Source organism: Lepidochelys kempii, chromosome 12, assembly GCF_965140285.1.
Source record: "Lepidochelys kempii isolate rLepKem1 chromosome 12, rLepKem1.hap1, whole genome shotgun sequence".
NCBI lineage: Eukaryota > Metazoa > Chordata > Testudines > Cheloniidae > Lepidochelys > Lepidochelys kempii.
The window spans coordinates 37872238-37899926 of NC_136391.1; the positions used below are offsets into that span (position 1 = coordinate 37872238).

General features: G+C 47.0%; 1 protein-coding gene across 4 annotated transcripts in view; it reads right to left on the minus strand.

The window, feature by feature from the left end:
- Positions 1-350: 350 nt before the first annotated feature.
- Positions 351-27689, minus strand: part of FBXO31 (F-box protein 31) — a 40179-nt gene continuing 12840 nt past the window's right edge. For 2 of the 4 annotated variants that reach the window (XM_078848132.1, XM_078848133.1), the window contains 7 exons: positions 21276-21352; positions 19619-19786; positions 18350-18424; positions 16310-16419; positions 10638-10791; positions 9139-9515; positions 351-7764 (listed from right to left, as the gene is read on the minus strand). In XM_078848132.1, coding sequence (XP_078704258.1) covers positions 7542-7764; positions 9139-9515; positions 10638-10791; positions 16310-16419; positions 18350-18424; positions 19619-19786; positions 21276-21352 — 1184 coding nt within the window. In that variant the 3' untranslated portion in view covers positions 351-7541. Of the gene's footprint in view, positions 7765-9138; positions 9516-10637; positions 10792-16309; positions 16420-18349; positions 18425-19618; positions 19787-21275; positions 21353-21953; positions 27651-27689 lie in introns of those variants that run through there. The other 2 variants (XM_078848135.1, XM_078848134.1) reach the window with 2 other exon arrangements.

Sequence of the window (27689 nt, forward strand, 5' to 3'; positions counted from 1 at the left end):
AGAGCGAATTTCAATACCAAACCAAAATACATACCGCAGACTTACATTTTCAAGAGTTTTGGATGCTTTAAGACACCTTTTGAAAATCAGGCCGCATTCAAAGCGCTGATATAACCTATCCTCTGAAAATCAGGTGCCTTTAAAAAGGTCTCTCAAACTAGGCACCCACAAAATCAGTAGTCACTCCTGAAAGTTTAGGCACTAAACAAATTTTACAGATCTCCTTGCATCAACTCTTTCATCCCTCATCTGAGCCCAGGGGAAACGGACACGTTGGGGTAACAACTTTCAGACCTTTAAATGTGCTGAAGGTGTAACAGCCACATTTCTATGGAAAAAACAGACAAGACTAAGTTCACAAAATTTTTGTTTTTATTTTTTAAATTGGAAAAGGCTCCTTGGGTAATCATGATAGGTGTAAAAGTCACACACACACACACTCACTTTGTTCACACAGCTTTCTATCCGACACCTGGGATGCAGCGGGCAAGCACTGCAAAATCACTGCTGTCTTTTGCAGAACAATCCTTTTCCTCCCCAAACCAAATACAAGCAGAGGCAAAAAATCCCCCTCCACCCCCACAAAAGGACACAAACTGGGACAGGTGCATTGTTTAAACTACAGTTCTGATTTTTCATGTTAATGTTTGTAGCATAAGAGGTTTAAGTGCCAGAAAGGGAGGATCAAGCAGCATTTCAGAAAGAAAGTTCACCTTTCCTCTCTCTGCTACCATTTGTAGAAGGCAAATAGCTGGCGTGTTACTTATATTGTGTCATAGGATGCACATGGCACTTTACAAACACTTAGGACAACAATGGTATTGACACCAGATATGAACCGTACTCTGAAAGGCCAGTTGGAGACTGTAGTCTGTGCCACATGAAATTGTTAATGAAGGATACACACAGGAATATCTAGGGGAAGGAAGGGGGGGCAGAAAAAAAAATCAACCAACAAAGGGCATATTGCTTTGATAAAGCAAATGAACACAACTAACTTAAGTGCTTTTTTGTCAAGATTGAAAATTAGAGTGCAGCCCAAACAAAAAACCCCATACATAATTACACATTTTAATTTAGCACACACACACAAAAACCAGTTGCACTCACATTTACATAAGTTACCTCATTCTTCAGATTGAGCTCAAGTACGTTCCACTGCTTGTCTGCCTGGGACCACAAATACCAACATGCAATCCTGTGGCAGCTGGACACAATGAAAGAAGTTTGGCCATGTGAGTAGCCATCTACACACACAAAATTATATATTATCTTCTAAGCTAGCAATCTGAGATCAAACAGCCCCATTTCAACACATGAAGCCAGCACTTGCATTATGCTCAGTGATTAGTTTTAAATAAAAATAAAAAAAAATGCTCCTTAAATTAAGAGTCATCCAGTAAAGTAAAAATTGAGCCTGTTTCATTTTTCTCCAGCTGTTTGCTTCTCCACAGCACGTCTTCTGTAGAAGTTACCTCCTTTCCCCTATCATTTCCTAAGGAGCTGCATCTCTTCCCTTGATACCTCGTGCCAGAATTGCTGCAGCCACACTGTTCAAAACAGACAGCAACTGCAGGGGAAAGTGGATACCCAAAGCTACACATTTGCATTCTCCCTAAGTAAACAGAACTTTACAAGTCTATCTGGACTGCCAAAAACCTTCTGTACCAGTGCAGAGTCCTGTTGGGTCACAGCAGTTTACAGCTAAAAAGAATTCCAGCCCAACACATGGACATCTTACTCGTCGTTACAGGTTCTATGAAGTTTCTTGGATGTGATATTGAGCTAGAAATAAACCCACATTCAGGAAAGTCTCCAAGGGTGTGACAGAGTTTCCAGCTGCTTCATGGGCATCTCTGATTCCTAATGTTCATGCACTATCCTGAGTGTGCTTCCATGGAAACACCTGTTAGAGGATGCTGAGCCACGGTTTGTCCAGTAGCTGCTAGGTCAGGTTGCAGTGCAGATTGCAGGGGTTTGGTTTATGTATTCCTCGGCGCTATTGCCAGCAGAGCATTCCTAGACCAACAGACTGACCAGTCAGAGTCTATTTCCTGTCTGCACACAGAGCACTTTCCCCAAAGGCTTTACATTGTCACAGAAGAGACACAGGGTGCCTTAAGTCTCCATCTCAGCCTCCTCTAACAGGTGTTTCCCTTCAAGCACCACTCACAGGACAGTGCACGAACACTGGGAAACAGAGATGCCCCCAGAAAGGTGGGAACTCTGTCGCACCGTAGAAGATGCAAACTCCACCACATGGCTCCTCATCTTGGGCCAGCTCAGACACGCAGACCCCTCCCTTGTAAGCAACTGCTCCTCCCAAGGACAAGTGCCTTCACCCCAGAGGAACACAGCGCCTGGAAACACTGTACCACCCCCCACCCAATGACAATTCTTCAACTAACCCACAAGAGAGGCCCATCAACCTCCCAATACCAAGTGACAGGATTCCACACGCTTGAAGTGCACTTATGCTGCGCAACGCTGCTGATTAGAGAAAACCCTTCCCACAACCAGACGCTTCCGCACTCCAGCTTTCACTATGCCACTGTAGCACAGGTGATTATTGGCATTATCACAGTATCTAGGAGCCCCAGTCACGGAGCAGGACCCCACTGTGCTAGGCACTGTACAAACTTGGAACATGCTTACTTCCCCCGCCGCAGATTCAGACACCCCTGAGAAGTTCTCCTGTGCTACCAGCCACAACAGCCGACCCTGCTTTTCTACAGGCTCCCCATGGGCCAAGCAGAGGGCTGGCAGAGGCATCTGGAGCCACTCAGAGAGGGCCCGATCCTGCAAGCATTCTGGGCATGAGCCAAAACCCACTGATGTCATTGGGGAGTCTTTCCATCGACTCCAATGGGCTTTGGATCGGTCCCCCCATGAGCACAGAGGGCTTGCAGCAGCAGCCCTTTGCTTTTGGTAAAATACTTGGAGACCATTGGCTTGGCGGGACTAGACTAGTGCAGAGTCCCGTTAATGCAGGGTAAAATATCATCTCGACCTGGACGAAAAGCAAGGGGCCTCCTGAACGGGAGGAGAGCTCGGAGTAAGACTATCTATCCCCCCACCGCCAGTGATCAGTTCAGGTGGAGAGACCAGTAAGTTTTTCAAGCTGCTGTACAGTACAGAGCGGTTATGCCACCATTTAAATACTTTTAAACAGGGGTTTCACACCCCAGTTTTCAGGGGCACAACAGACCATCCTCCATCCGCAAGTGACCGGTCTAGTGCGAGCGTCAGCACACCTTTGCTAGGACGCAAGCACCGTAATGCTCGGGAGACGATGCCAAGCCAGAGGCTTCCCCCGCCAGGAGTGACGCTGTTTTCCAGTTGTTGTAAAAACCCGTTGTCAGGGATCAACCCTATCCACAGCTTTACGATTTCACAGTAATGCAGAGGGTCTTGCTGGGCCCCATCTGCAGTAACTGGCGTTCTCCAGAGGGGAAAAAAAAATCCTTGATTAGTCACTGGCTATGTTGCCAGTAGGACTCAGGAAGCTGGCCGGGGACAGGATATAAAATCTCGCCCTCCAGGGCATGTTACAGCCTGCAGGAATCAGTGCAGCCAGACTAGACCTCTGACACGATCACTTGTGTACGCTGTCATGGGAGTAGGCGCTAGGTCCATGGCCAGACCCCTCCGTGACTGGCAAGACACCGCTTAAAATTACCACCCCACCAATGAGACTGCCCCACTGAACCTGCTGATGTTTTCGTGTAGCTTACGCCTTCGAAGTGCCCCTCCTCTCTCTCTCTGCCCTTCTGCAGCCTGACTCTGAAAACGGCTGTGTCAAACTCTTCATGGCACCTTTTCTTTCTTCTACCTTTCCGTGAAAAACACGGGTACACCTTGGTCCAAAGGCCCCTACACAGACTGTAGCCTGGGAGGCCACTGCTCCCCAGAGGTGAAGTACCAATTGCCATGGCTTCAGACCTCCGCCAACTTTCCATTCACACAGGGCCAGATCAAAGGGAATTCGCCTCTGAAATGTCACAAGCTTGAAGGGCTTTTTTTGGCATGAGCCCGGATTCCAGTCACTGTCTCTCCAGCAAGAGAATGAAAACCACGATGTGCCAGCAGTTCGGCCAGGTATGTTCCGACACTGAAGTTAGTCGGGCACCCTATAAAAGAAAGGAGCTTCTAAAAGGGCAGAGCAGTCTCTGCATAGCCCTCTCCCTGGGTGCGGAGCTGGCTACCGTGCCAAGCACATCTCGAGTTCAAAGGGCATCCATGGAAGAACTCGAAAGCTGCCATTAAAATATTACGCAGACACACGCTCTAAGGGGGGCACTGCGCCAGTCTGGAGATCAGACGCTGCTGGGCAAGTGCCGACAGCATAACAAGAGGACTCGAACACAAGCATCAAGACTATATTTGTGAACAGCCCCCCCCCATCTTCCACGGCATGATGTCCTGGGGCCACAGGTTACAAAAGCAGGGTTCCCCCTGCCCCAACTCCGCAGCCAGACTTAAATACGGGGCAGTCTAAGTGGCAATCACGACCCATAACATCATTCTAATAAATCTTGGTGTACACATTCTCTTTACACATTCCCCCAACTGGGTACATAACACACGAGGGATTGGTTCTACTCTGAGATCGGCTACCGAGTCAATATAAGGGTCTATGTTTGATGGAACAACTCCAAAGGAGTCACGAGTCTCTCAGGTCAAGTGCCCATATTGTATTAAATGCAGGTTCATTTTTAAGTGCTACTGTGGAAACAATTCAGGAGAGTCTGTTAAGGGCCAGATTTTTGATTTCCATATGTAAATTAGGGCAGTTATGGACACATTTTTGCCTTAGAAATTAGACCTGAAAATGGCTGCTCAAACTCACACCTGCAGACACCTAATTAGCCTGCACAACTGCACCTACAATAGCCAGTGCTTCTTTTTGCTTGTGCATTTGCACAGGTGCAGCTCTGAGCGTCTGGTGTGAAGGACACAAAGGAAATTCAGAACTAAGGTTGAGAAGCTGGTTTTAGCCTGTGCCCACACACCAATGACCAGAGAAATAAACACCCTGCCAGCATTCCACAGCCTTAGCAATGGTGTGGGACGAAAGCTAATTCTCCCTCCTGCTGGGGTAGAAAGAGGCATAGCCCCTCAAGCTACACTGAGCCTGCCTCGTTTGTATAGGTTATCCAGACAAACACTACTAACATTCCAGAGGCCCTCTCACTCTGATGTGTGCCTCGGTATGGTTCACGCTAGGGACAATTGAGTAGGAAGGCAAGGAGAAGTGCCCAGAATTTCTCTCTGATCCACATAGATTCATGCAACTTGATACAACAGGGATTAGTCCCATGAGTGACACAACCTGCTGTTCTGAGCCACTGAGGGACACCACTGTTCATGTGCAGCTCAGGAAGGGAATGATGTGAAGGCTGAAGTCGGAGAAGCAGCAACAAAACTGCAACAGGAGGGAATAAGTTTCCTGTTATCAGTGAAATCAGCCAATCAGCTAGTCTCTCCCACAAAAGCAGCACAAAATCATCCCACCCCATTGCGCATGTATTCCTGCTTACAAACGGAGGTCTGGAAGGTCAGAGGTGGAAAGGGGGAGAACTTGCAAGACAAGGAGTCGTCCCACAGATGGAGACGCTCTGATGGGGGTTGAAAGACGCAATCTTTAACAGTCTTCCTCCTCTCCAAAAGGGATTGGGAAAAAAGAAAGGCTTGACTCCAAGTAAAATTTGCGTCCCTTATATCCCCGCTCCCACAATCTGCCCCAAAAGAAGCTGTTGGGGAGATCGCTTCTATAATAGCTGACAAGTGATCAATAGCAGGAGACACGTTAAAATGCACAGTTATCCATCAGCTGCCTCACAGCTGCGGTTCTCCCAGCCCCTGATCCCAGGCTCAAGGCAAAGAGATGGAGGAAACTGGAAAAGGAAGGCAGTTCCCTTGATATGTTATACCTCTACTCCTTCTTCATTCAGTTGCGGATTCCTGCATCTCTTTCTACCCAAGACTGAAGAGAACAAAAGTGTCTGGAAAACTTTTGATCTGTGGATGAGAGAGATGGGGCTCAAACCATAATCCTTCTGCTGCACAGTTACCTGCTGCCTGACTTACAGTCAGCTACCAGTCACTTTAACGGGTCTCTGAGGCAAGCAGCTCCTTTGCTTTCGAAGCAGAACACTGCCAGGTAGGAGATGGTGGTTGGAATTCTGGACTCCTTCCCACCTACCTGCACCTTCCAGCAGAGCTCAGATAGCTATGTTAAGAGTAGCTACAGGAAATTAAGAGCAAAAGCTTCCTGAGATAGCAGCAGTGATTGTGATTTGGGACAACATAGGAGTGAGGGGTGTCACTAGAAGAGAAATCCGTGTTAGGTAGGGGAAAGAATACAAGAACCCTGCAGTATGGGGACAGGGGAAGCCATGAGAGACAGAAGTCGACAGGGGCCACTGAAAAATAAACAAAACGTTCCCAGTGAAGTGTCAGTAAAGCCGCTGAGAGGCACCAGAATGAACCACAGCACCATGGAATTCCTAACTGCTTCCTTTACATTGCCCAGGGGGAAACAACACATCACCGGCACTGGCCTAGCCAGAAATCACATTTCACAGCGGCTGCCATCCAGAGAGCGTGCAGAGGTGACAGTCAGAAATTCATCATATTTAGAGGATTTTTAGTTCTTTAAAACGAGAACTTTAAAAGTCTTTAAAAAGAGCCACTTAAAATGAGTTAAAACTGCAGAAGACTCTCCTCCAATCTGAACTGGTTTTGTTTGGAGTTCCATACTGGGGCCCTATAAAGGGAGCTATGATTCCCCCTTGGCCTCTAGTCAGAATCAGACTAGAGTCCAAGAGGGCCATGTGGGCAGCGAGCTCTGGGAGGAAGCACGAGGGTACCTGTGGAGCTGTTTGCAGTGGAAATCCCTTCTCTTACTGTTGAATCCCACTTTGATTCCCAAACCAAGTGCAGAGCTACCTCAGGTTTTTCCATCAAGGCTGCATTATAAGGAAGGGCCCTGGAGGGGGCGAAACACACATTAGTCATTTTTGAGCCACGCAATAAATTGGCAGGTAATTTGCAGGTGGGGGTGTGGGGTTTTTGGGTGGTGATCAAGTCTTCAAATGGTTAGATTGGGCCGGTTGCAGGAAAGATTTAACACGACACTTCACTGAAGGGTTTGCCTTCCGCAGGGATGTGCCAATGGCTAGAGCAGAGAGCACGTATATAGCACGTCCGCTATATCGATTTACACGTTCCTCAACATTGGCCTCTAAGGAATTTTGCTCTGATACATTCTTTTAAAAATGCAAGCATGCTCATTTCCCTCCTGTGTAGGTTCCCTCTCACTATGCAGAGCTGTGTCGCAGGCTATATAGAAAGTACTGCCAGGGAGCAGTGTGGGATTCTGTTTATATTCTAACAGGGATGTGTAGACTTTGGCAAAAAGGTCTTATTGAAAAGTGCATGCTTTTGTTCAGAGGTACCACAGGCAAGGGTTCTGTCCTTGGCAGGAGAGAGCAGAAGCCTTCTTCACAATCCCTCCTCTGTCCACCAGGGGCCGCCTGTCAAGTCGTCATCGACTGAATGTTTCTGAGCATTTCATCGAAGGCCTCTCGGGACGGTGCTGCGGCATTCTGGAAAGAGACCTTGATCCTGCTGTAGAGGCTGAAGGATTTCAGCTCCAGCCAGATGAACCCAAAACGATCGTCGTCGAAGAGAATGAAGATGCCTGGCGTTCGCTCAGGGCTGGTGAAGCCATGTCCGGCAATGAGCCCCGTGCCATAGAAACTACAGAGAGGGAGAGAAGCAGGAAAAACAACAACATGAACTGCATCATTGTGGCAGCTTCAGATGAATTTACTGTACCAGAGCAAACGTGAGGTCCATCTAGACCAGCCACCAGCGGCTAGGACCTGATGGTTCAGAGGAAAATCAAACGACCCCAGAATGCACCTGAGTAGATGTGCCATGCTGCACAAAGGGGGAGTTTTATCTGCTGACTTTGAAGCAATCAGTTCACGCCCTGAAGCATGAAGGGCCATTGCCTCCATCTTCACAAGCATGAGAACAATGCTACAAACACTCACCTGCTCCTTTAAGTGCAGCTACAGTATCTGACTAAGCTAAGGATCGGTACATGGAAGCTAACCTAACATCCCTGCAGCTATACACACGAGGATTTGACTTCAGTTTCAAGGATCAAACCAGACTAAACAAAGGCTGATAGGCTGGGGGCATGAGACCTGCGTAACCAGGCCACATCCTGGCTGTGGAGGAAAGGTGGGTAAAGTTCAGTGCAAAGCCCTTCGCATGCAGTGAGAAGGGCACATCTGAACAGCGCGTTGCTTCTTGTTTGGAATCCGGCCTTTGGGGATTCCTGGAATGACCCGCTGCAAGTTAGTTAGCACAGATGTTTGGCTGAGGATCATTTCTGTTTGGATCCAGACTCTTTCCCCCCACCCCTTCACTTAGCAAGGTGCCTCACTGAAGACAGCACCCTCACTATCTAAAAATAAATCATGCTGCAAGCTGCTCTGCATCCCCACAGATCCCATTCATTGAGGGTGCTGAGCACCTTGCAGGATTCGGCTCAAAGCGCACAAGCCCTGAAGCAGAGTCCGAGGGAAAGGGCAGCACATTCCCATGGTCTTGGGAGACAAGTGTGATGCACAGGTAGGAAGGACCCAGCTAGGGAGGATCCTGAGGAACAGGGAGAAAAGGGGCAAGTGGCTCATGGAGAAACAGAGCAATAAAGGTAAAATACGGGAAGGATTATGCCCTATGGCACGATTGGGGCAGGATCTGCAGGGGAGGTGAGATAGAGACAACCCTCCTGTCCCCGCTTGCTATCTGCCAGGAGGTAAAAGGAGCAAAGGAGATTGCACTAGATGGAGCCATAGAGGCTGGAGTACTGATAAGAGATGGTAAGCTCAGACTGAGTGCTGAGGCAGGGGGCATCATGCTTTGGGTATCAATGCAGAAAGGCTCTGGGGGGTTTTCACCCCTATATTTTCCCCTGGGGTGCACGCTGGATGTCCTGTCTGGGCAGGGGAGGGGCAACGAGGGAGCAGTGCTAATAACTGGGCCTCTTTCTGAGCAGGTCTCAGTTGCTTGCGTGGGGGCAGGGTGTGTGGGAAAGGCCGATTAACCACATTCATTTACCACATCCGGCAGGTCCGGGGATAATCCTCGTTCCTCGATATGACTCCCACAGGCAGCACAAAGGGTTGTGAGGTTGGTGCCGACTCCTGGGCTGCTGCTGCCCCCGCAGCCTCTGTCCCCTCAGCCCCAGCGTCATCCCTCTGCACAGGCTGCTCCGCTTGCTGCGAGTCGCCCTGTCGGGAGCGGCCCTCCCCTTCGCCCTGCCCTTCCTCCTCCTCCTGCTGCTGCTGCTGCTCCCGGCGCACCTGCTCCTGCACCTCCAGGACGATGCGGGAGAGCTCATTGAAGTTGCGCAGGTTCTCGATGTCAGGGAGCTGGATGGGGTGCGCCAGGTCGATCTCCACCGTCTGCTGGCCAGCTGGGATATTGGGATCTCCCTGCAGCAAGGAACAGAAACCACGCTTCAGGACACCACGGAACAGAGCTCATGCCAAAAGCTCAGACACTGGTACCCCTGCAGCTGGCCAGCAAGTTTCCTCCACCCTGGCAATGCCCAGTTCCACAACAGCGCCCCCTGCTTGTCAATTAAAAGGTCCCACCCAAATCCCAGCAGCACATGGCCCTGGACCTGCCTGCAACACCCCTGCACCTGGGATATGGCACCAAGGCCCAGCCTGTATGTGGAGACTTTATCAGAAGAGATGGGACAAACCGAGTGACGTGTCAGGGTGGGCCTGCAAGGTTGAAAGGGATGGCTGCTAGTGTCTGTGAGGGGCGGGGGAAATCTCAGTTACAGGTAATCTGCTCCGAGAAGCACATAACCAGATGTTCCCACAGAATGGACTGGGGGTGGGAGGAAGGCGTCTTGGATTCAAAAGCATTTCACAGGCCAGCAGAAGCTCTGCATGGTAGGATTTCGCTGCTGCGCAGGCAGAAGACAGGACAGATAGTAGCCCAGCATTCTGGAAAACCCTAGCATTGGGACTATTTGCCTAGATGGCATTTCCCCAAAGGCAAAGAACAGCCAGGCTAACGAGTGTCTCCCCCCTCCCGCCCCCAGGAAATTGTACGTTCTTCTACATAACAATGAATTTATTCCCACCAATTCCCTAGGTAAGTTGGTTCTGCTGTGACAAAGTTATTATACCCTTCTCTAAGTTACTTATCTGACCCCAGTCACCATAGTATTGAGCGCTTTATTCTCACAGCATCCCGGTGCTATTATCCCCATTTTACAGATAGGAAACTGAGGCACAAGTCAGTGTAATACCCAGACCTCTAAACCCCAGCAAAGTCAACGGAAGCTAGGAGCCCAAATCTGGGCCTTAGTGACTTGTCCAAGGTCACACAGGGCCAAGCAGGTAACGGAACCCAGGTCTCCCAGATCCTAGTCTTGTTCCCTAACCATTGCATCATCCCTCCCTACCCCAGACAATCACCTCTATCACACAGATCCCTGAAACAAGAGAAAGAAAGAAAGGCTGTAGTTTACTACCCTGATTTCAAGGCAGTTGGAACCCGTCAGGGAGCTCAGGAGAGAGAAAAAAAAAAACACTCACAGTTATTTTAGTCCCTTTGGCTTTCTTCCCATGAAAACTCAGCATGACAATCTCCAGGCCATGGCTCCCATAAGTTCCCTTGAAGAGACCCGGCTTTAAGAGGTCATCAGCGCTGCTAGGAGGCAGGTAGATGCGTCGGTACGTCAAGCAGTTGCTGCAGAACAGAAGCTGGTCAGGCCATTTACAAGAAAACAATGCGATATTGATTCTTCGCCAAGAACTTAGGCTACCCTCCACTCCCCTTGCCTGCCTTGGATCTTCTAAAGAGGTCTGTTAAAAAAAGGGGCAAGATCTTCACTTTCTGGTATTTTAAAAGCACTCAAGATTTTGTATAGCACACATCCACCTACCCCACCTCTCCCAACCCCCCTTCCCCACCTCCAAAGAGTCCGTTTGGCTAAGAGATCTATCAATCTGCAAAGGCTGTACTTGTACCTAAGCTACAGCATGTCAACCCACCCCTATTTCTGGCAGCACCAGAGGAACCCAAGGTGAGTGGAGCCTATTTAAATATCTGTTGAAGCAATTAACTTCTGATAGCTTTGAAAATGACATTTACTGCTAGTTGGTACGTTCCCAGAAGCTGGCACTGTGTAATTTGTGTTTAGCGCAGTATAAAGCATATTTTGTGCTAAAATATATAATCAGCAGATGGCCTGCAGGGATCATTGATATTCACATCATTTTAAAATTCAGTAAGATACATTTATTCATGTCTGAACATTGGTGACATCAGAGCAGACCTTTTGGAAGCCTTCTCAAACCATTGCTAGCTTTGAACACTCAACAGCTGCTGCACATCCTCTCTATCTCCTCACTGGTTGTCCCCTACGACGACCCATAACCATTCCTTCCATGATCAGTTTTTCAGGGTTATTTTAATCTCCATGCCTGATACAACCCAAGTACATAAGTTTGGGCCTGTTGATTTCGAAGAGAAGGGGCAGCTTCTCTCCAATAGTATTTCTAACAGACATTTGTGTTTTCCATCCAGAAGATCTGCAAGAGTCTTCGCCAGCACCACATCTCAAAAGCTTCCATTTTCTTCTTGTCAGCAACATCAGTTTCCTATGATTCACAATCATAGGTCGCTATCGAGAAAATTAAGCTTTTCACCAGTTCAACCTTTGTATATTGAGACACCATGGTTTTTCCAAACTTTTGTAAGGGAGGCCATTGCTGACAAGCTGGTCCTCGTTGTCTTCTGATTTCGTTGGAACAGCCTTCTCGATTGAATATTTATGATCCCAGATAGTTTAATTCATCTAGTGGCTCTACAACTTGACTTAATCGTGCTGTCCACGTGCATTCCATTTTTGTTAATCACATCAAGGTGCATGCATTTCATTTTCACCTCATTCAGGGATAGTGTATATTAAAAACAGACTCCAACATTCCTTGCATTCCCTCAGTGGTTGTAGCAAAGAGCATTGTCTCATCACCTATCTGAGGTTGGTTAAGAGGTGTCTACCAATGGGAATCTCAGCTCCATCCACTTTGTCAAAACCTCCCAAGGCTTATCTCATAGCAAGTTGTGTACACATGCTTGGGGACAGAAAACACATACTTGACTCTCACCCCGTCCAGTGTAAAACCAGTTGCTATCACCCGCTGCTGTTCGCACTCTGGTCTGCTGTTGACAGTAGAGACTTGCAATGAGTTCAACGAGATGCTTTGGAATCCCCACGTCTGTTGGAATCCTCCGAGAATAGTCAGGTCAGAGGGTATTAACACTTTTGAGTCATCAATGAAACACGATTAGTGGGAGATTATACTTCCTGCATTTTTCAATGACGCAACAGATGTTCACAATTTGATCATGCATGCCTCATCCCTCTCTGAAATCATCCTGTTGTGAGGGAAGTTCTGCTTTTATCCTTTGCTTTGTGCAATCCTGGATTATCTAGAGCAAAACTTGGCTTGTGTGCGACAACAAGATGATACTATTCTTATTACACTTATGTAATCTTTTTTTGGTAAGGACAGAAAGATTGGATTCCTTTTGTCCAGCCAATTTCTAGTCATCCACACAGCACTGCAAATTTACCACAAGATCAATAACGCAGTCACCAATCACTTCAACAGTTTTGCTGGTACACTATCTACCCATGGTGCTTTCCTTGGCTTCGCTTTCACAATAGCATGCACGATTTGTTTTTCCAGGATCGATGGCTCCACCTCCATACTCTCTGTATTACAGAGTGGCTCTAAGGAAGGATACAGATTTGCACAATATCATCTCCACTGACATTTGATAACATCACCTTCAGTGAGGGTTCCACCATCATGATCTCTTATTGTGTCTGCTGACAGGGAAAATTTTTGTAAGTCTAACCACTCTAAACATACCTTTTGTTTCCTCTTTTTGGCTCTCAACCTCTGTGCATTTTGCCCTTCTGCATTTGCTCGTCTCATCTAATCTGCTTTTGGAGGTGTAGGCTCAGTTCTTTGTACTCGCACCTTCGTTTTTCAGTCTCCAAGCCATTCTTTTTCACTCTACATTGTTATTCTGCCAGCTCAATCATCATCATCTCTGTCAGCCACGCTGCGATCCAATGCTGACTTTTCAGAATATGTGCTTTGGCAGCTTTGAGCAGGAGTTTTCATTTTATTCCAAAGTGAGTTTGGGGTGTTCTCCTCTTTCTCCTGTACTATTGCCTCAAACCTGTTCTGGACAGAAGTCCCATAGTTTTTGTTGATTCTGGACAGATCCAAACGTAGTAGACCTGCCAAACATCTTATCTTTCAAGTTTTCATTTTATGTTTGAGGCTAACAGCTGACTGCCTGACCCACACGGTGTGCACTCAGGAAAGTCTTTATCCATTAGACCATGATGCTTCCCAGGGGTTTCCAGGGCTGTGAGGCACCTTGCTTCCACCTCCCCTTGTCTGTGCCTGCTGTGGGTCAGTTCCAACACCATCAGCCTCTGACAACACAAGCACTGCCCTCCAGGTCTCCGCAGGCACTATTCTCTCTTCACAGGTCAACGAGAGGCATACACCAACCCTCAAGTCCTCCAGGCATCTCACTGCAGTGCCCCACCCTTGATGCACTGGACATTTACAGAATTCTCAGATCCTCTGTTCCCAAAAGAACCAGGACACCTCAGCTTACCAGATACACTACAGAACTCAGCTCTGCTTAGATTTGCACTTAGATTTGTTGGCAGCTAAAGCAAGTTTAACAAAGAACAGAGATTCAAATGTACTGGAAAGAAAGGGTTACATATAAAACACAATCATAACTTGCATACTAGAGCCTAAACTTAACTCACAAGATGCCCTGCTGTCTAACCGTGACCTTAAGAGCCACTGGCAGAGGGCCCACTGTAGTGTAACTCATATCAGGCCTGACATACTCATTACACTCAACACGTTGAAGTTGCAGCATGTCTAAAAGGTGTCATGTAAGATACCACCCATACACTGGCGACCCACTGGTCACAGAAATCATTGTGTGATGTATGTATGGGTAGTGCATTAAGAGTAACGTATGGGAGCTGGAAATATATTCTTAAAATGCCTTTGGGAGGCAAAGGACAATGGAAGTTTCTTTCCATATCCAATAAACAAAGCCAACAAGCAGCAGTTTAGTAAGAACACCAGAGGACAAAGTCTGCACCCCAGGACAACTTCCTGGCTCTTGAGGCACAGACTATGGGTAATATAAAGGGAGCAATTAGACATCCGAGTTCTCTATCACTTGGGGAACAGCACCATTTTATTCTGTGAACAGTGACTCCCCCTGCCCTGGAGGGTTGGAGATGCTGGTAACTTGATGTGAGTAAGAAAACTGCTTAGGCCAAGACTGAACCTTGCTACGATTAAGCTTTAGTCACTAGAAAGCGTGCTTTATTTTGTTTCGTCTGTAACCATACCTCTCTTTCTCTTGCTTAGTATCACTTAGATCTCTGTCCTTTGTTGTTAAACTTACTCTTGTTTTATTACAAAACCCTCTCAGTGCTGTGTATTAAAGTGAAGTGTGAGTCTTCAGACTGACCTAACAGGCTGATGTGCTCGGTCTCTTTGGAGGCAGCAAATCTAATAATTTCCACATGTCCAGCAAGAGGGTCTGAACACTGCAGAGACATCTCTGGGGGAACTCACATTGTTACCTGCAAGGCAAGCAGCATCTTGAAGAGTTTGCTGGCAAGGCAGACAGACATGTGTGTCAAGAAGCTGATACAGCTTAGTGGCAGCAAAGCTCTCACTTGCTGAGGAAGAGGGGTAACAAGTGGTTCACAGCCCTGGATGTCCTGAGCAGGATGTCACACTAATTAAATCTATCTTACCCAAATTCTTCTCCCAGAGTTTCTCCTGGCTGTGATCCTTTTTAATGAAATAAACCCACTGTCAACTTACCTCCTAGGTGAAAGATGCAGATTGAGTCTCTGTAGCTGCAGTTATAGTCCGAAAAATCCATTGTTTTCACTTGCAAGCAGAATAAACCTGCTTGTGTTTTCCTATCTGTAATTTCCCCTGGAGACTTTGCAATCACTTGATTAGCATTTCGCTCAGAGTGTAAATATCCCCTGTAAATACTTCACAATGAAGTATACAATACTCAATTTACATGTAGACAGAAACTTCTGCCTGAAAGAGACTTGTTTACCACTTCTGGTGGCTGGCCCCAACTCACAGACTTTATAAAGATGATTTCCAGCATATGCGTACACACACCCCTTACATATTATCTGTACATACATTTTGCAATGACAATGACGACCAGTGTGACACAGGCTTTCAGTAGAGACCTTACACAACACTGTGGTGAACTAGTACGTAGATCCCAGACCCAGGGGATCTCTGGAAACTTTATGCACCCAGTGTCCTCTGGTAGTCAGCATCAAGAGCTCCCTGAGACAAACACTCAATCTCCTTTATTGCTGCATTGTTACCAAGTCAATTTGGTTCCTAGCCATACTGTCAGGTGACATCCACATGCATAACATCTAGGGTGTTGGGTGAAGACGGTGTTTGTAAGGACCAACTGATTACAGCAGCAGAATTCAACTAAACCCCTTCCTCTCTCCTTTTATAAACCCAGACCACTGTTTCCCACTACTTCTTTATGAGAGCTTACAGCTCCAACTTTCACATTCAGGTCCTCAATCACAAAGGAGATCTCTTTGCTTGGCGTTTTAATGAGCGTCTTCCTAAGCCACTCACAGAATCCTGTGCTGGGGACTGCACCTTGCTGTGGTGGGAAGGCTTGTACAATTTTAAGATCACACAAAATCAAATGACCCAAAGCCATCTACTGGGCACACAGCTATTCCAAGTAACCGTATGGCCTATCACTGTGTCCCCCTGCTGCATCTTATCTTTCACTACGCTTACAGTAAGGAACTGTCTTACCATGTGTTTGTACAGGGCTCAGTGAAACAGGGCCCAATCCAAATTAAGGTCCTGGGGTACTATCATAATCCAGATGATGGACCAGATGAAGACTATTACATACATTCATTGTCTGTGCAGAAAATACCATCCTCTCTACAAACACAGCAGAGGCCCCTAAAACAGGAGCCTGTGGAAGGGAAAAGATCCACTCACATGTGTTGCAACAAGGTTATCAGTTAACCAGGAAGACCAATCCAACAATACAGCAGTGAACTGGGCCAAGTTCAGGTGCCCCTAACCCCGATATTTAGGAAAGAGCTGGGTCTCCTTACTCGTATTGGCTGGTGTAGATGAACTTCATCAAGATGAGCTCTTGCATGTGCTCATGGAAGATATCCTCCAGAGTCCGGCCCCATTCTTCCCTCAGCCACGTCCGGAATTCCTGCAGCGCGCACACAGAGGAGAGACATGTAAAACCAATGAGCCACTCGCAGACAATTTATAATTGGGACGGTGCCTTAGCTGCACAGCATCACTCTTGGCCTTGCAACAAAATTCATGTAGATGGTCAGCGAGGAAAAAGCCCATGCGCCCAGCTGGTTATGGAAACAAAAATACCTACTACTTTATACAGTCCTTCTCATCCCCCACCCTCACGGCCCTTCATGAAAGGGGAGCAGGACCACTACCCCCATGTGAATGACAAAGAAACTGGAGCACAGAGTGGAAGTGACTTGTCAGACTGGGAATGGGACCCAAGTCCTTGTTGTCTCGGTCCTGACCCCATCCCCTGGATCATGCTACATGATGTATTGATCATCAGAAAGGAGGAAGACTCAAAAACACTAGAAGATTGAGGAAAATAAAATTCCATTGACTTGTAGAATTTGTGCTCCTAAATCCCAGGCTCTGGGAAACCTGTCTCAACAGCAGCTCTAAGCAATCTCTGAAAAGCTACTACTTTAAAGTGAGTTACAATTTCATGACAACAGCATCCCTACTGAAGATATCAGCCTCTCAAGCGATCTTCTGAACCTGCATTCTTTACCTTCTAAATACAGAACCACCAGTTACTACGCTCTCTCTCACACTTACCCAACACACTGTTTCCAAAGGACTGTATGCACATTATTCATCTGCTATGGAACTGACCAAAATCTTACCTCTGCAATACATCAGTCCTCTACCAGTAAATCACTGGGGGGAAAGGTTGGTTTTTTAGCTTCACAGATGGAACAGTTTCAAGTATGAAAACTCAGAGTCAGATTTTAGCTAGATGGACTCCTAACTGAACTTCTCAGCAATGAGCATCCCTACACTGTGCAGCAGTTAACAGAGAAGCTCTCTCATGACACATCTGCTTTCTCCTCTTGACAGGCAGAGCTGCTGTATTTAATTATATTACTCCTGCACTGCTAACCAAGGTTTTAATCCCTCATCTCAGCAGACAGGCAGTAAAAGGAGCAGCTCTTACCATAATTACAAGAAAACAAGGCACGCAAGCATGACTGATATTTAATATCGTGCCTGTTTGTGACAGGCCTAACTTCACACAGGTCTCGGCACCCTGTGAGAGCTGTGAAGAACGTGAAGGCTGCTTGCATTATTCCAGACTGGGCCGCCGAACCGCAACCCGAAGGGTCTGACATGGCATAGGAAGAACAAGGACACTGTGGTCCAAATCTTGCCACATGCTGAGAAGCGAGCGGGGAGCTGAGGATTGCTCATTGTCTTGTAACCTTGGCACACAGACAGAAACGGTCCTTCTCGCACGCCGTTGTGTTTGGCTATTGCAGCACATATGGTGCGGCAAAGCAACCAATAGTGCTCCAGTATTACAGAGGTCTCCCCACAAGGTGGCTGTATAGTCTGAGTACTGAGCTGGTCCGCTGAACTGGAGTGTGAAGCCAAGCCTTACCCAGTAGCAGAAGAGGTTCCTTTGGATCGTGCAATACACAACACAAATATGCATGTGATGATTTTCAAAGGGCAGCCCAAGGGCCAAGTGCAGCCCGTACCTGACGGTCTCCTTGCAACAGCAGGAGGAGGATAAATTTGGTCTGCTACAAGTTTTACCAAGGGCAAATTCAAACCACAAGTTATTTCTATCCATTAGAAAAGCCCCAAGGACAGAAATTGCCACTGATCAGCCAGCTTTGTTTTTTTCCCCAATACCTGTAAAATTACACACAAGTGGGCGCCTTAGGAGTCGTATCCCAGCTCCCATCATGACCATCCAGATCACAAAGATTTGGGACCTGACAGTAACATCACACCCTGCTGAGCCTCACGAACACAGTTAATCCCAGTGTATTTAGATGGCTAGGCAAGTGACAGACTCTTTCTGGCCAGGCTGGAAGGGACGCTGTTACCTCTTGCCTTCCTCCTGACATCCGATGGTGATCTGTCTGGTTGCACTTCGTGGAGAACTCGTCCTTCTTTACGATCTGCAGTTATTGGGGAGGAGAGCTCAAGTTAGCAGCAGATGGATGTAGCAACGTAACAAAGGCTGCGTCAAACAGAATCCTAATGGGACAACTGGATGGCAAGATTTACGCAGTTTGCCAACCCCTCCAGGCTGCACTGATGAAACAGTGGGACTCCACAGGTGATGGCTAGAGATAATGGAGACAAAGGCTGAAGCACTCGATGCAGCAGCTCCATGCTCTGAGGAAAGGGAGCGAGTTGGCATCATTCCAAGGGAGATACCCAATGTCAAGCTGCCTTCCACATTTAAGCCCCTTGTTTCAAGGAGCAGAATCTCCCTCGAATTTGTTCCTTAAACATCCCACCTACCCCATGGCTTATCCCAAGTACCCTCCCCAAGGCCCCTACACGGGATGACAGGTCACTTGGACACATCAGTGCATGGGACCATTTATATACACTCCTTCCCTTGACTCCCCCACCATACTTTATAACTGGTGCCCCCACGCTGGCTGATCCATCCTCTCCAATGCAGGGGCACCAACTGAAAGCAAGAGCTCAATGTGCTATCAGCCTAGAGATCAGAACTGATCAAGAGATGGCCTAAATCAGTGGTTCTCAACTTTTTCAGACTACTGTGCCCCTTTCAGGATTCTGATTTGTCTTGTGTACCCCCAAGTTTCACCTCACTTAAAAACTACACTTAAAAACTTGCTTACAAAATCAGCCATAAAAATGCAAAAAAAAAGTGTCATAGCACAGTATTGCCGACTTTCTCATTTTTATGATATAATTATAAATCAATTGGAATGTAAATATTGTACTTACGTTTCAGTGTATAGTATGTAGAGCAGTATAAATAAGTCATTATCTGAATGAAATTTTAGTTTGCACTGACTTGGCTAGTGTTTTTTAGGTAGCTTTTTGTAAAACTAGATAAGTTGAAGTATCCCCTGGGGTATGCGTACCCCTGGTTAAGAACCACTGGCCTAAACAATCCCTTGCAGTCACTAAAGGAAAGCCAATTGAGCAGATGCACAGAGAAAAGCCTTGCACGTGACCCATCACGGTAGTGACGTCACATTCTCAACCACTGGGTACTTTTGTTTACAGGCCCAGGGAATACAAACTCTTCCTCAGTGCCTGGTGCCCAGGTTAAGCAGCCAGACTCACCTGTGTGTGGGGAGGGGAGGGAGGCACAGGCTGGAGCTCACCTGGATATGGCCATTGTGTGGCCCCTTGTGGCCGTACATACACTCGACAGTCGCACTTTTCCTCTCCATTAAGTGAATCCGGAAAAGGGGCTTGAACCTCATTGGGTCATCCACATGAGGGTCATGAGGGGGCAAGTACATCCAGCCAATGATAAACAAGCCATCTACCTGCGAAGAGGTGGGAGAAGCAAATGGAGTCAATGCTCCCCCGTCCTTCATTCATTGGGCAGCAGCTGTTACCTCAGCCCCAGAACCTCTACAGTTAGGGAGCAAGGTGGTTCTCCCGCAGGACACTGAGGAGCTGTTCTCAACAATCGGATGCATTTCCAGTGCTAGACAGCTGCTTTCTGATGCCCAGATCCCAGCCCAAACAGACACAGTGCAGCCTCTGTGAGGGGGAAGAATCACCCTTTATAGGGCTTTGTTTCATGGGATAAGCATTCACTTCTATTACTGCAAGCAGCTTGGTGCCAGATACGCATTGGGCTTTGGAGAGAGAGATTATGCTGAGGCTAGTCAAGCTTTAATTGGTTTGTGACGAGCTCATGCTGCCAGTGATTCTCTTACCGGGAGGACTTCTAGTCTCCATAATTATGTCTGGCTTTTGGATGATGAATTGTTGTGTGCTATTACTCACTGCCAGTAAGGAAAGCAATGATCCCCTTCACTTGCTAAGACGCGTAAAAGAGCCAGCCTTTCTTTCTGCAAACCTCATTGAATCCTCACCCCACAAAGGTAAAGTGGCTTTGAAGAGCAAATATTCTTTAATGGAGATTTCTCCTGAAGACCCAAGGAGAGATCAGTACTGCAGTCTCTCTTCACAAGCTAACAGTATTGAACAACTAAACCAGTGGAACTCATTGCCAGGGGATGTGATGGCAAAAACCATAACTGGGTTAAAAATACAACTAGGTCCATTGATGGCTATTAGCCAAGATGATCAGGAATGCAGTGCCATGCTTGGGGTGACTCTAAACATCGGAATGCCAGAAGCCATGAACGAGAGACAGGGTAGAGCACTCTGAAACTGCCCTTCCCATGTACACTCCCCGTGGAACTCTGGTACGGTCACACTGCTGCAGCCAGATGCTCTTGATATAACGCTCTGGAACACATATTTCTATAAGAGAGCCTTGTGCTCAAAGGTTAACAAACTCAATGGGTTTAGTACGTTAAACTGGCCAATCCATGATCCTTGGTGCAGAGGATATCAGAAGGCATCAGGCAAGCCTCTATCCTCAGCCTTTCAGAGTAATCCCAATAATCCTAAATCCAGAGAGGCAAATGACATTCAGCAGCTCTTCTGCTTCTCTAGACTTGGTCTCATTGTGGTCCTAACACAAAGCTCACTGAAGTCAGTGGAAACGTTTCCATTGAATTCAGTGGCTTTGGATCAGGCCCAGCCAGTATCATTATGTCTGATGTACTGCTCTTCAGGGACTAGTCACTCTGCAGGTAAAGGTATCACGTACTGTGGCAAAGAGGCTATGAGGCAGCCAAGTGACCTGCATATGGAGCATCTTAACCCAACTCTTCCTAATGCAACCCAGTGAACGCCAACTTATGCCAAAGGCAGAAGCATAAAAGTTTTAAAGGAGCTTGTATGAAATTGTTGCCAGAAGCTGATGCAACAAACCTAGCACATCTCTGTACTCACCACCACGTTCAGCAGTCCCCCATATGGCCCGATGTCCGGCTGCCATAGTCCCAAGATGAGTCGGTATCGGTGCAGCACTAGGGAATAGGAGACAGAGCAAGACATTTCACAAACAACACAGCAAGAGGGATTTGAGGGGAGAGGAGGAGGCTGCCATAAAACTGCACAGGTTGTCGACTGACACCCCCTCAAACAGGGTCCTTACTGGGGTTGGGAGAGAGAATCCCAGTTCTCCCAAACCCAGGGAGAGGGGCCAATTCTGAAGACTTTCAAAAAGCTGTCACATGAAGCCTACTGCAAACGCACACTATTCTCCTGCACAGCTTCACGCCCAGCTGGGAGCAGCGGTAAGAGCTAGCTTTTAAAGGATTTACAAAGGCAGCGATCCAAGGACCCAACTGGCGAATAACTTTCCATCAGAAAATCCTCTCATTGAGATCTGTCGATAGGCATCACATGCTCTGCTTGGAGCCTACAAGTGCAGGCTATCCACTTCCCTGACCACAAGTAAGATGCTCTCGACACCAGACAGCTCCGATTTCATAAAGCTGCGAATGCGGGGGGGATCCAGAACATACAAGTAGGGGGGAGCAGGGAAAGCAAACAGTGTTTGCTTTAAGAGACCATCCCCTTCTTGTCCTACCAGACAGACGCACCCCCATGCCTCCACTTAAGTACCTGATCCTCGTCAGATTCAACCACTAAGGTGGCAACTGGCAGCACACACGTCACATAGCTCCTGAGCGCAGCATCCGATGACCAGGTGTCATTACAGATTTGACACATACAGAAGACCTTGAAGAAATCTCAATAGGTTACTGCATTTCAACGTTTCCTCAAAGCTGCTCCCAAGCCTTGTGTACTGTACCATATCTTGTACTTTGGATCCCCTTCTCGGAGCTAGTTAAGATTTAAATCCTATGGAAAAAGGGGGCAGAAGTAGGAAAGTTTTCCACAAACTGCAAACACAGGTGATTCTTTGAACACTGACACATACAGCCTGCTGCAGACAGGAGTCATAAGGAACTGAAGGTGTCCACTACACCATATGCCTGCCTTCCGTGGAGAATACAGAGGCTGTTCATCTCAGATTCTAAACATAAGCATCAGCTGACCCATAATATGAGAGTACATTTACATGAACAAAGGACATAGGACTGGAAGGGACCTCCTGGGTCACCACGTCGAGCCCTCTCCATCACAAGTAACCATGTCATCATAGGAGTAGAGAGGTTATTGTACCTCTGTATTTGGCACTGGTATGGCCACAGCTGGAATCCTGCGTAAAGTTCTGGTGTTCACAATTGAAGGATGTTGATAAACTGGAGAGGGTTCAGAGAAGAGCCATAAGAATGATTAAGGGATTAGAAAACCTGCCTGATAGTGATAGACCCAAGGAGCTCAACCTATGTAGTTTAACAAAGAGAAGGTTAAGGGATGACTTGATCTGTAAGTATCTACATGGAAAACAAATATTTTATAATGTGCTCTTCAGCCGAGCAGAGAAAGGTCTAACACGATCCAACAGCTGGAAGTTGAAGCTAGACAAATTCAGACCGGAAATTTTTAATTTAACTAGGCCAGACTGAGCTGGAGCGAATCCTGTTACTGGAAGAGTTTAAGCCCAAAGTGGATGTGTTAAAAAGTAATTGTAAAGCACTACACAGGAATATTTTCATTATTTAAATGCCACAGCAAAGAGGTGTATTTGGGATCAAGGACACTGCCGAGGGCTGTTAAGTGCCAAACAGCCCCATGCTCAGGAAGAACTGGAAAAGCAACAGGAGAAATAAGAAATAGGAATGATTGGCCCAATTTCACTCAGCCCATGGAGTCAAACTCTAATAGCAAACTGCATGAAGGATACAAAGTGGATCAGATTTAAAATCGTCTAAGTGCAGTTACTATGCACATACCATTTAATACACAAGAAACCCCACTCACTGATACCTGCCTCCTCCACCTGGTTTGTGTACACAGCTGATAAACGCCAGTGGCTTTTAAGATTATAACTGAAAACCTGACGTTAAGCTGTTGAACGCAGACAGCGCTGAACTGGAGGAAGAAAAGCTCTTCCATTAGAACCATCTTCAGGGCTAATGCTCCAGATGAGAGTCTTGTCTTAATGCCAGACTTTTAAGTATAAGAAAGTGCCTGTTCAAAAGAGGAAAGACTTGTACTGAACAAGGTTCATAGACTTGGTTTCTGGGTAATCAGCCAGCTCCAGATTAGTTCAAGGAAGGCCATGTTTGCTTAGGGAAAGTGGCTGACTCACAGCAACATCCAGATCAGTGAGTCTGACACAATCACCCTTGAACTTTGATTCAAATCTGTTCAGCCTTCCAATGGCAGGCAAATCTAACTGAGCAGTCAGAGGCTTAGATGCCCTCCTCTCGCCAGTAATGTGAACGGCTTTTTAACAGCTGTTCAGAGCCAGAAAACTCCCTGATCAGCTGAATGGGAATAGACTGTTGCCAGACAGACCCTGCAACCTGAGCAGCATTGAAAACTAACTGCAGTCTCCCCACCCCCTCCCTGGAACTTGCTAACAACCCCCTTTGGAGGCAGGCAAAGTGTCTCAGGTGGATAGCGGATGGTCTGCATCTTGGGGGGCGATGGGGGGGCGGCTTTGTATTTTCTCCAGGAAAATGCTAACCTTTGGGCTTCTTACCCGTGATGGCTTCATTTCAGACTGTGAGCAGCGCTGCAGTGCCCAAGCCTCAGGCAGCCCAGCAGGTGAATTCCCTGCAGTCAAGACCTGGTTAGTTACAGCTCTGATACCCACAAATGGGGGAGATTAGGGATGACCCTGCCAGATCTCTCCTGATTCTGGATGGAAGCACCACACCTCTCTCCTTTCCAATGGGCTCCCCTCCTCTCTTTGTGCCTCCAAAGAGGTGGGGGAAGATAGAGATGCTCCCTAAGAAGGGGTCCCTTTGGGCTATAGGCCCCTTTCCCCATCAAGGGGATCTGTGTAGGGATTTCCTTCTGGTGGTCCTGAGCCAGGTTCAGCTTTTCTGGCTCCAATGCATGCTGCCCCTGGTCAGGAGAGGTTACCTCTAGTAGGGTGATGGATGTTTCCAGTCTCAGCAGCTCATTCAAGCAGCCAACAAGGGGCGGCCAATAAGCATCAACTGTGGCAATGTCTGCAACAGAGGGCTTGTCTACACAGGGGTGCTCTTGTGAAGTGAGCTGGAGTGTGAGTTTAAAGCAGGATAGCTATTCCCAGAGAGAGAACAGCACAGAGATGCTGTGATAGCCCTGGAGATATTCTTCAGAAGGGGATGGGGAACACTTCAGATGCCATGAACATTAACTAAATATTCTCTCATCACCAGCATCCGGCTTCTACCACCTGGTGACTTTAAACACAAATACTGGAGTTTTCAGTGAAATCTGCAATCTCCAGAGTGAGGGGAGGGGAACAAATGAAAGGAAGCTAAATCAATGACCCATCACAGCTGTGTCTGCGATTCTTTAAGGCTCATCCGCAGAGGAAACAGGGATCAGACGGTGGTCATTTGGGAGGGTGGGGGGGACAACCAAGAAGTTCACCATTGGGGAAACAGCCTGAAACACAACTTCAGAGCTGCTGAAAACGACACACTCGCTATATCAGTTATTCACTAAATCAGTAAAGCTATTCTGATTCCTGCTGGGCAGCTTGGCGTCCCCGTTTCATTTCCTTCCAGGTGGAGAACTGGGCTGGTGGGTGCATCAGAAGGTCCAACTCAGACATGATATCGCCACAGGTTCCTGTTATGAAATGGTCACTGCTTTGCCAGGCTACTTCACTCATCCTAGTTCACGCTGAAGTCATCAGTTCCAGGGCTGCTTCAAACCCTCTTTGGCTGGCTGAAACGCAATGGCCGCCTTTAAGACTTTAGTGCAGGTGAGTCCATAGCATCCACACCACGTTAGCACATGCCATGAAACCGCACTCCCAAGCACCAGTGAGTTAGTATCTCCATCCTGCATTACCCTCCTCTGCAAAATAACCATGCTATCATCCCCAGATCAACAGCAGAGGTGGCTTTATACATACCCCCAAGGACAAAGCAAAACTGGTTTCTCTCACTCAAGTTCATTCATCAGATCAAAGTCCCACCATGTTCCAGACCCAGAGCATTAGACTCTTGGGCCTTGCTATTCTTCCCTTGATACATTAATCGTGGTGAGAGTTATGTTTACTCATGGAGAAAGGACAGTTTGTTGGGCATAGATGCTCCATTGGAGAGTACATCACAGGCTCTGAAATGCTATGGAAACCTGCTCTCTTTAGAGCTGTTTGCAGCGCAGAGCATGGAAAGGTATTCTGGCATACTGGGAAGTGTGCTAACAGAGCAGAGGACGGTACTGGGACTCTCATATTTTGCAACAATAAAGGCTGAATTTGTAGTTTTCCAATAGCACAAGGATGGCACCTGATTTGGATAAAGTGACATAAATCACATCATTCAGATCAAGTCTGAGTATGGCAAGCAGGAGTCTACAGTCTCTGTAGATCTATTCAGGTTCTTATACCGCATCCCTCACCATGGTATCAGAACACTCTCTCCATTAAAAGCAAAGGTGGCCATAGACTGACTAGGCTTGGCAAAACACCCCGGGGGGGGGGGGGAAAGAGTGGTTAGTTTTGGTTTTTTGTTTGTCTTTTTTACAATTTTGACTGTGATCAATATTTTTAAGCTTCTTTTTATTTTTCATCTGTTTAAATTTTCACAGCCGTGCAAAATTTTGGGTTTTAAGCATTTTTCATTGAGTTAAATTTTCACAGTCACCAGAAATTATGGGAAGGGTCGGACAATCTTTATTTAATGACAACAGATGTTGAGATTCAAAAAGCTACACAAAGTTAACACACAAAACGTCAACATCACATGTCAAAACTATACAGAGAGTAAATATCCTTCAGTCAAACTAAAATTCTCAAGCAGCCTTTTCTCTTACTTTGCCTGGCTGTAAATTTCTTATCAGCATCATTGGAAATATTTTTCATTCGTTTGCGTGTGTATGGTAGATAGTTTACCAATAAAACACTAACTTTTCCAAGCCTAACTACAGCACAGAACTTGGGGTCACGTTTGGACTGCAGGCTGCACTAGAAGACACCAAGGTAAAGGTGATCCCGAATGTATTGCCTGTGAGCGAACCATAGCTGATTACTCCAGGGTAACTCTTTATTTTCAGTAAGCTACATGCACCCAAGGAAACTTGAGTTTAAAGGTCCCATAAGTAACAGAATCATGGAGCTTTCTAGCATAAATTTTGATTCCTAAACAGGTTCAGATTTTCAGGGTGTACATAAGCAGAGACCCCCAGTGCTCATTCACACACTGGCAGAGTTCACATTCTATCAAGGTTACATTTCAGGAGCTCTCCCTACAGGAGGAGGATAGGTCTATCAGTGGCTATTAGCCAAGATGATCTGGGATGCAAACCCATGCTCTGAGTCCCTAAACCTCTGACTGCCAAAAGCTGAGGATGGATCACTCAATAATTGCCCTGTTCCAGTCATTCCCGCTGAAGCATCTGGCACTGGGCACTGTCCAAAGACAGGACACTGAGCTAGACAGTGTCATTGTCTGACCCAGTATGACCGTTCTTATGAAACTTCCCTTTGTTAGGTTTAAATAAAAATCCTGAAGTCCAGAGTGTTTTTTAATTTTATTGGGGGGAGGGAGCAAGAAGGAATTCCCCTCTGTAAACAACATGCCTCCAGCAGTGATACCTGGGCTGCCAAGTCCAGTGATCTCCCACCTACATATCAGAGAGAGGGGGACTACAGTTCAGAGAAATCTATGGGAAAGTTTCAGAACTGACAACACTTAGACTCATCCAGGGAGATGAATAAAGGGGACATATCTGCTCACACCCAAGAAAAAGCTAACCGGTAACACCCATGTTCCTAGCTTTGCCTATCTAGGGAAGTGGTTTCTCGGCTTGCGGACCAGTCAGCACAAAGCAGTGGCCCATGTGACATCCTCAGGGCCAGAAAGGTAGTATTGGATGCGACCCACAATGGTAAATAGGTTGAGAAACGCTGATCTAGAGTCTGTTAGTGTCATTTCTGGGGCTGGATGGAATTGGCCTCAAGAGCAATGCAAGCAGCGCTCCTCCTTCCCCTAATGGCAAGCTGGAATGTGTTATCTCCACCATACACCCAAGCCCACTGCCCTGGAGAGCATCTGCTACCTATACCTAGTTAGTTTCCACCACAGAAAACCATGAATAGGATGCTCTCCTAACCCCCAGCACTTCACCAGAGGGGTGAATACTATTGTCCCTATGTTACAACTACCTAAGGTGTCATCTTAGAGGGTCAGAACAAAGTACATGAGAACCAAATCACGGGAAAGCCTGGGTGACAGCTCTCCTTATTCTGCCCCCGAAGTAGTGGTTTGCAGTAACTTC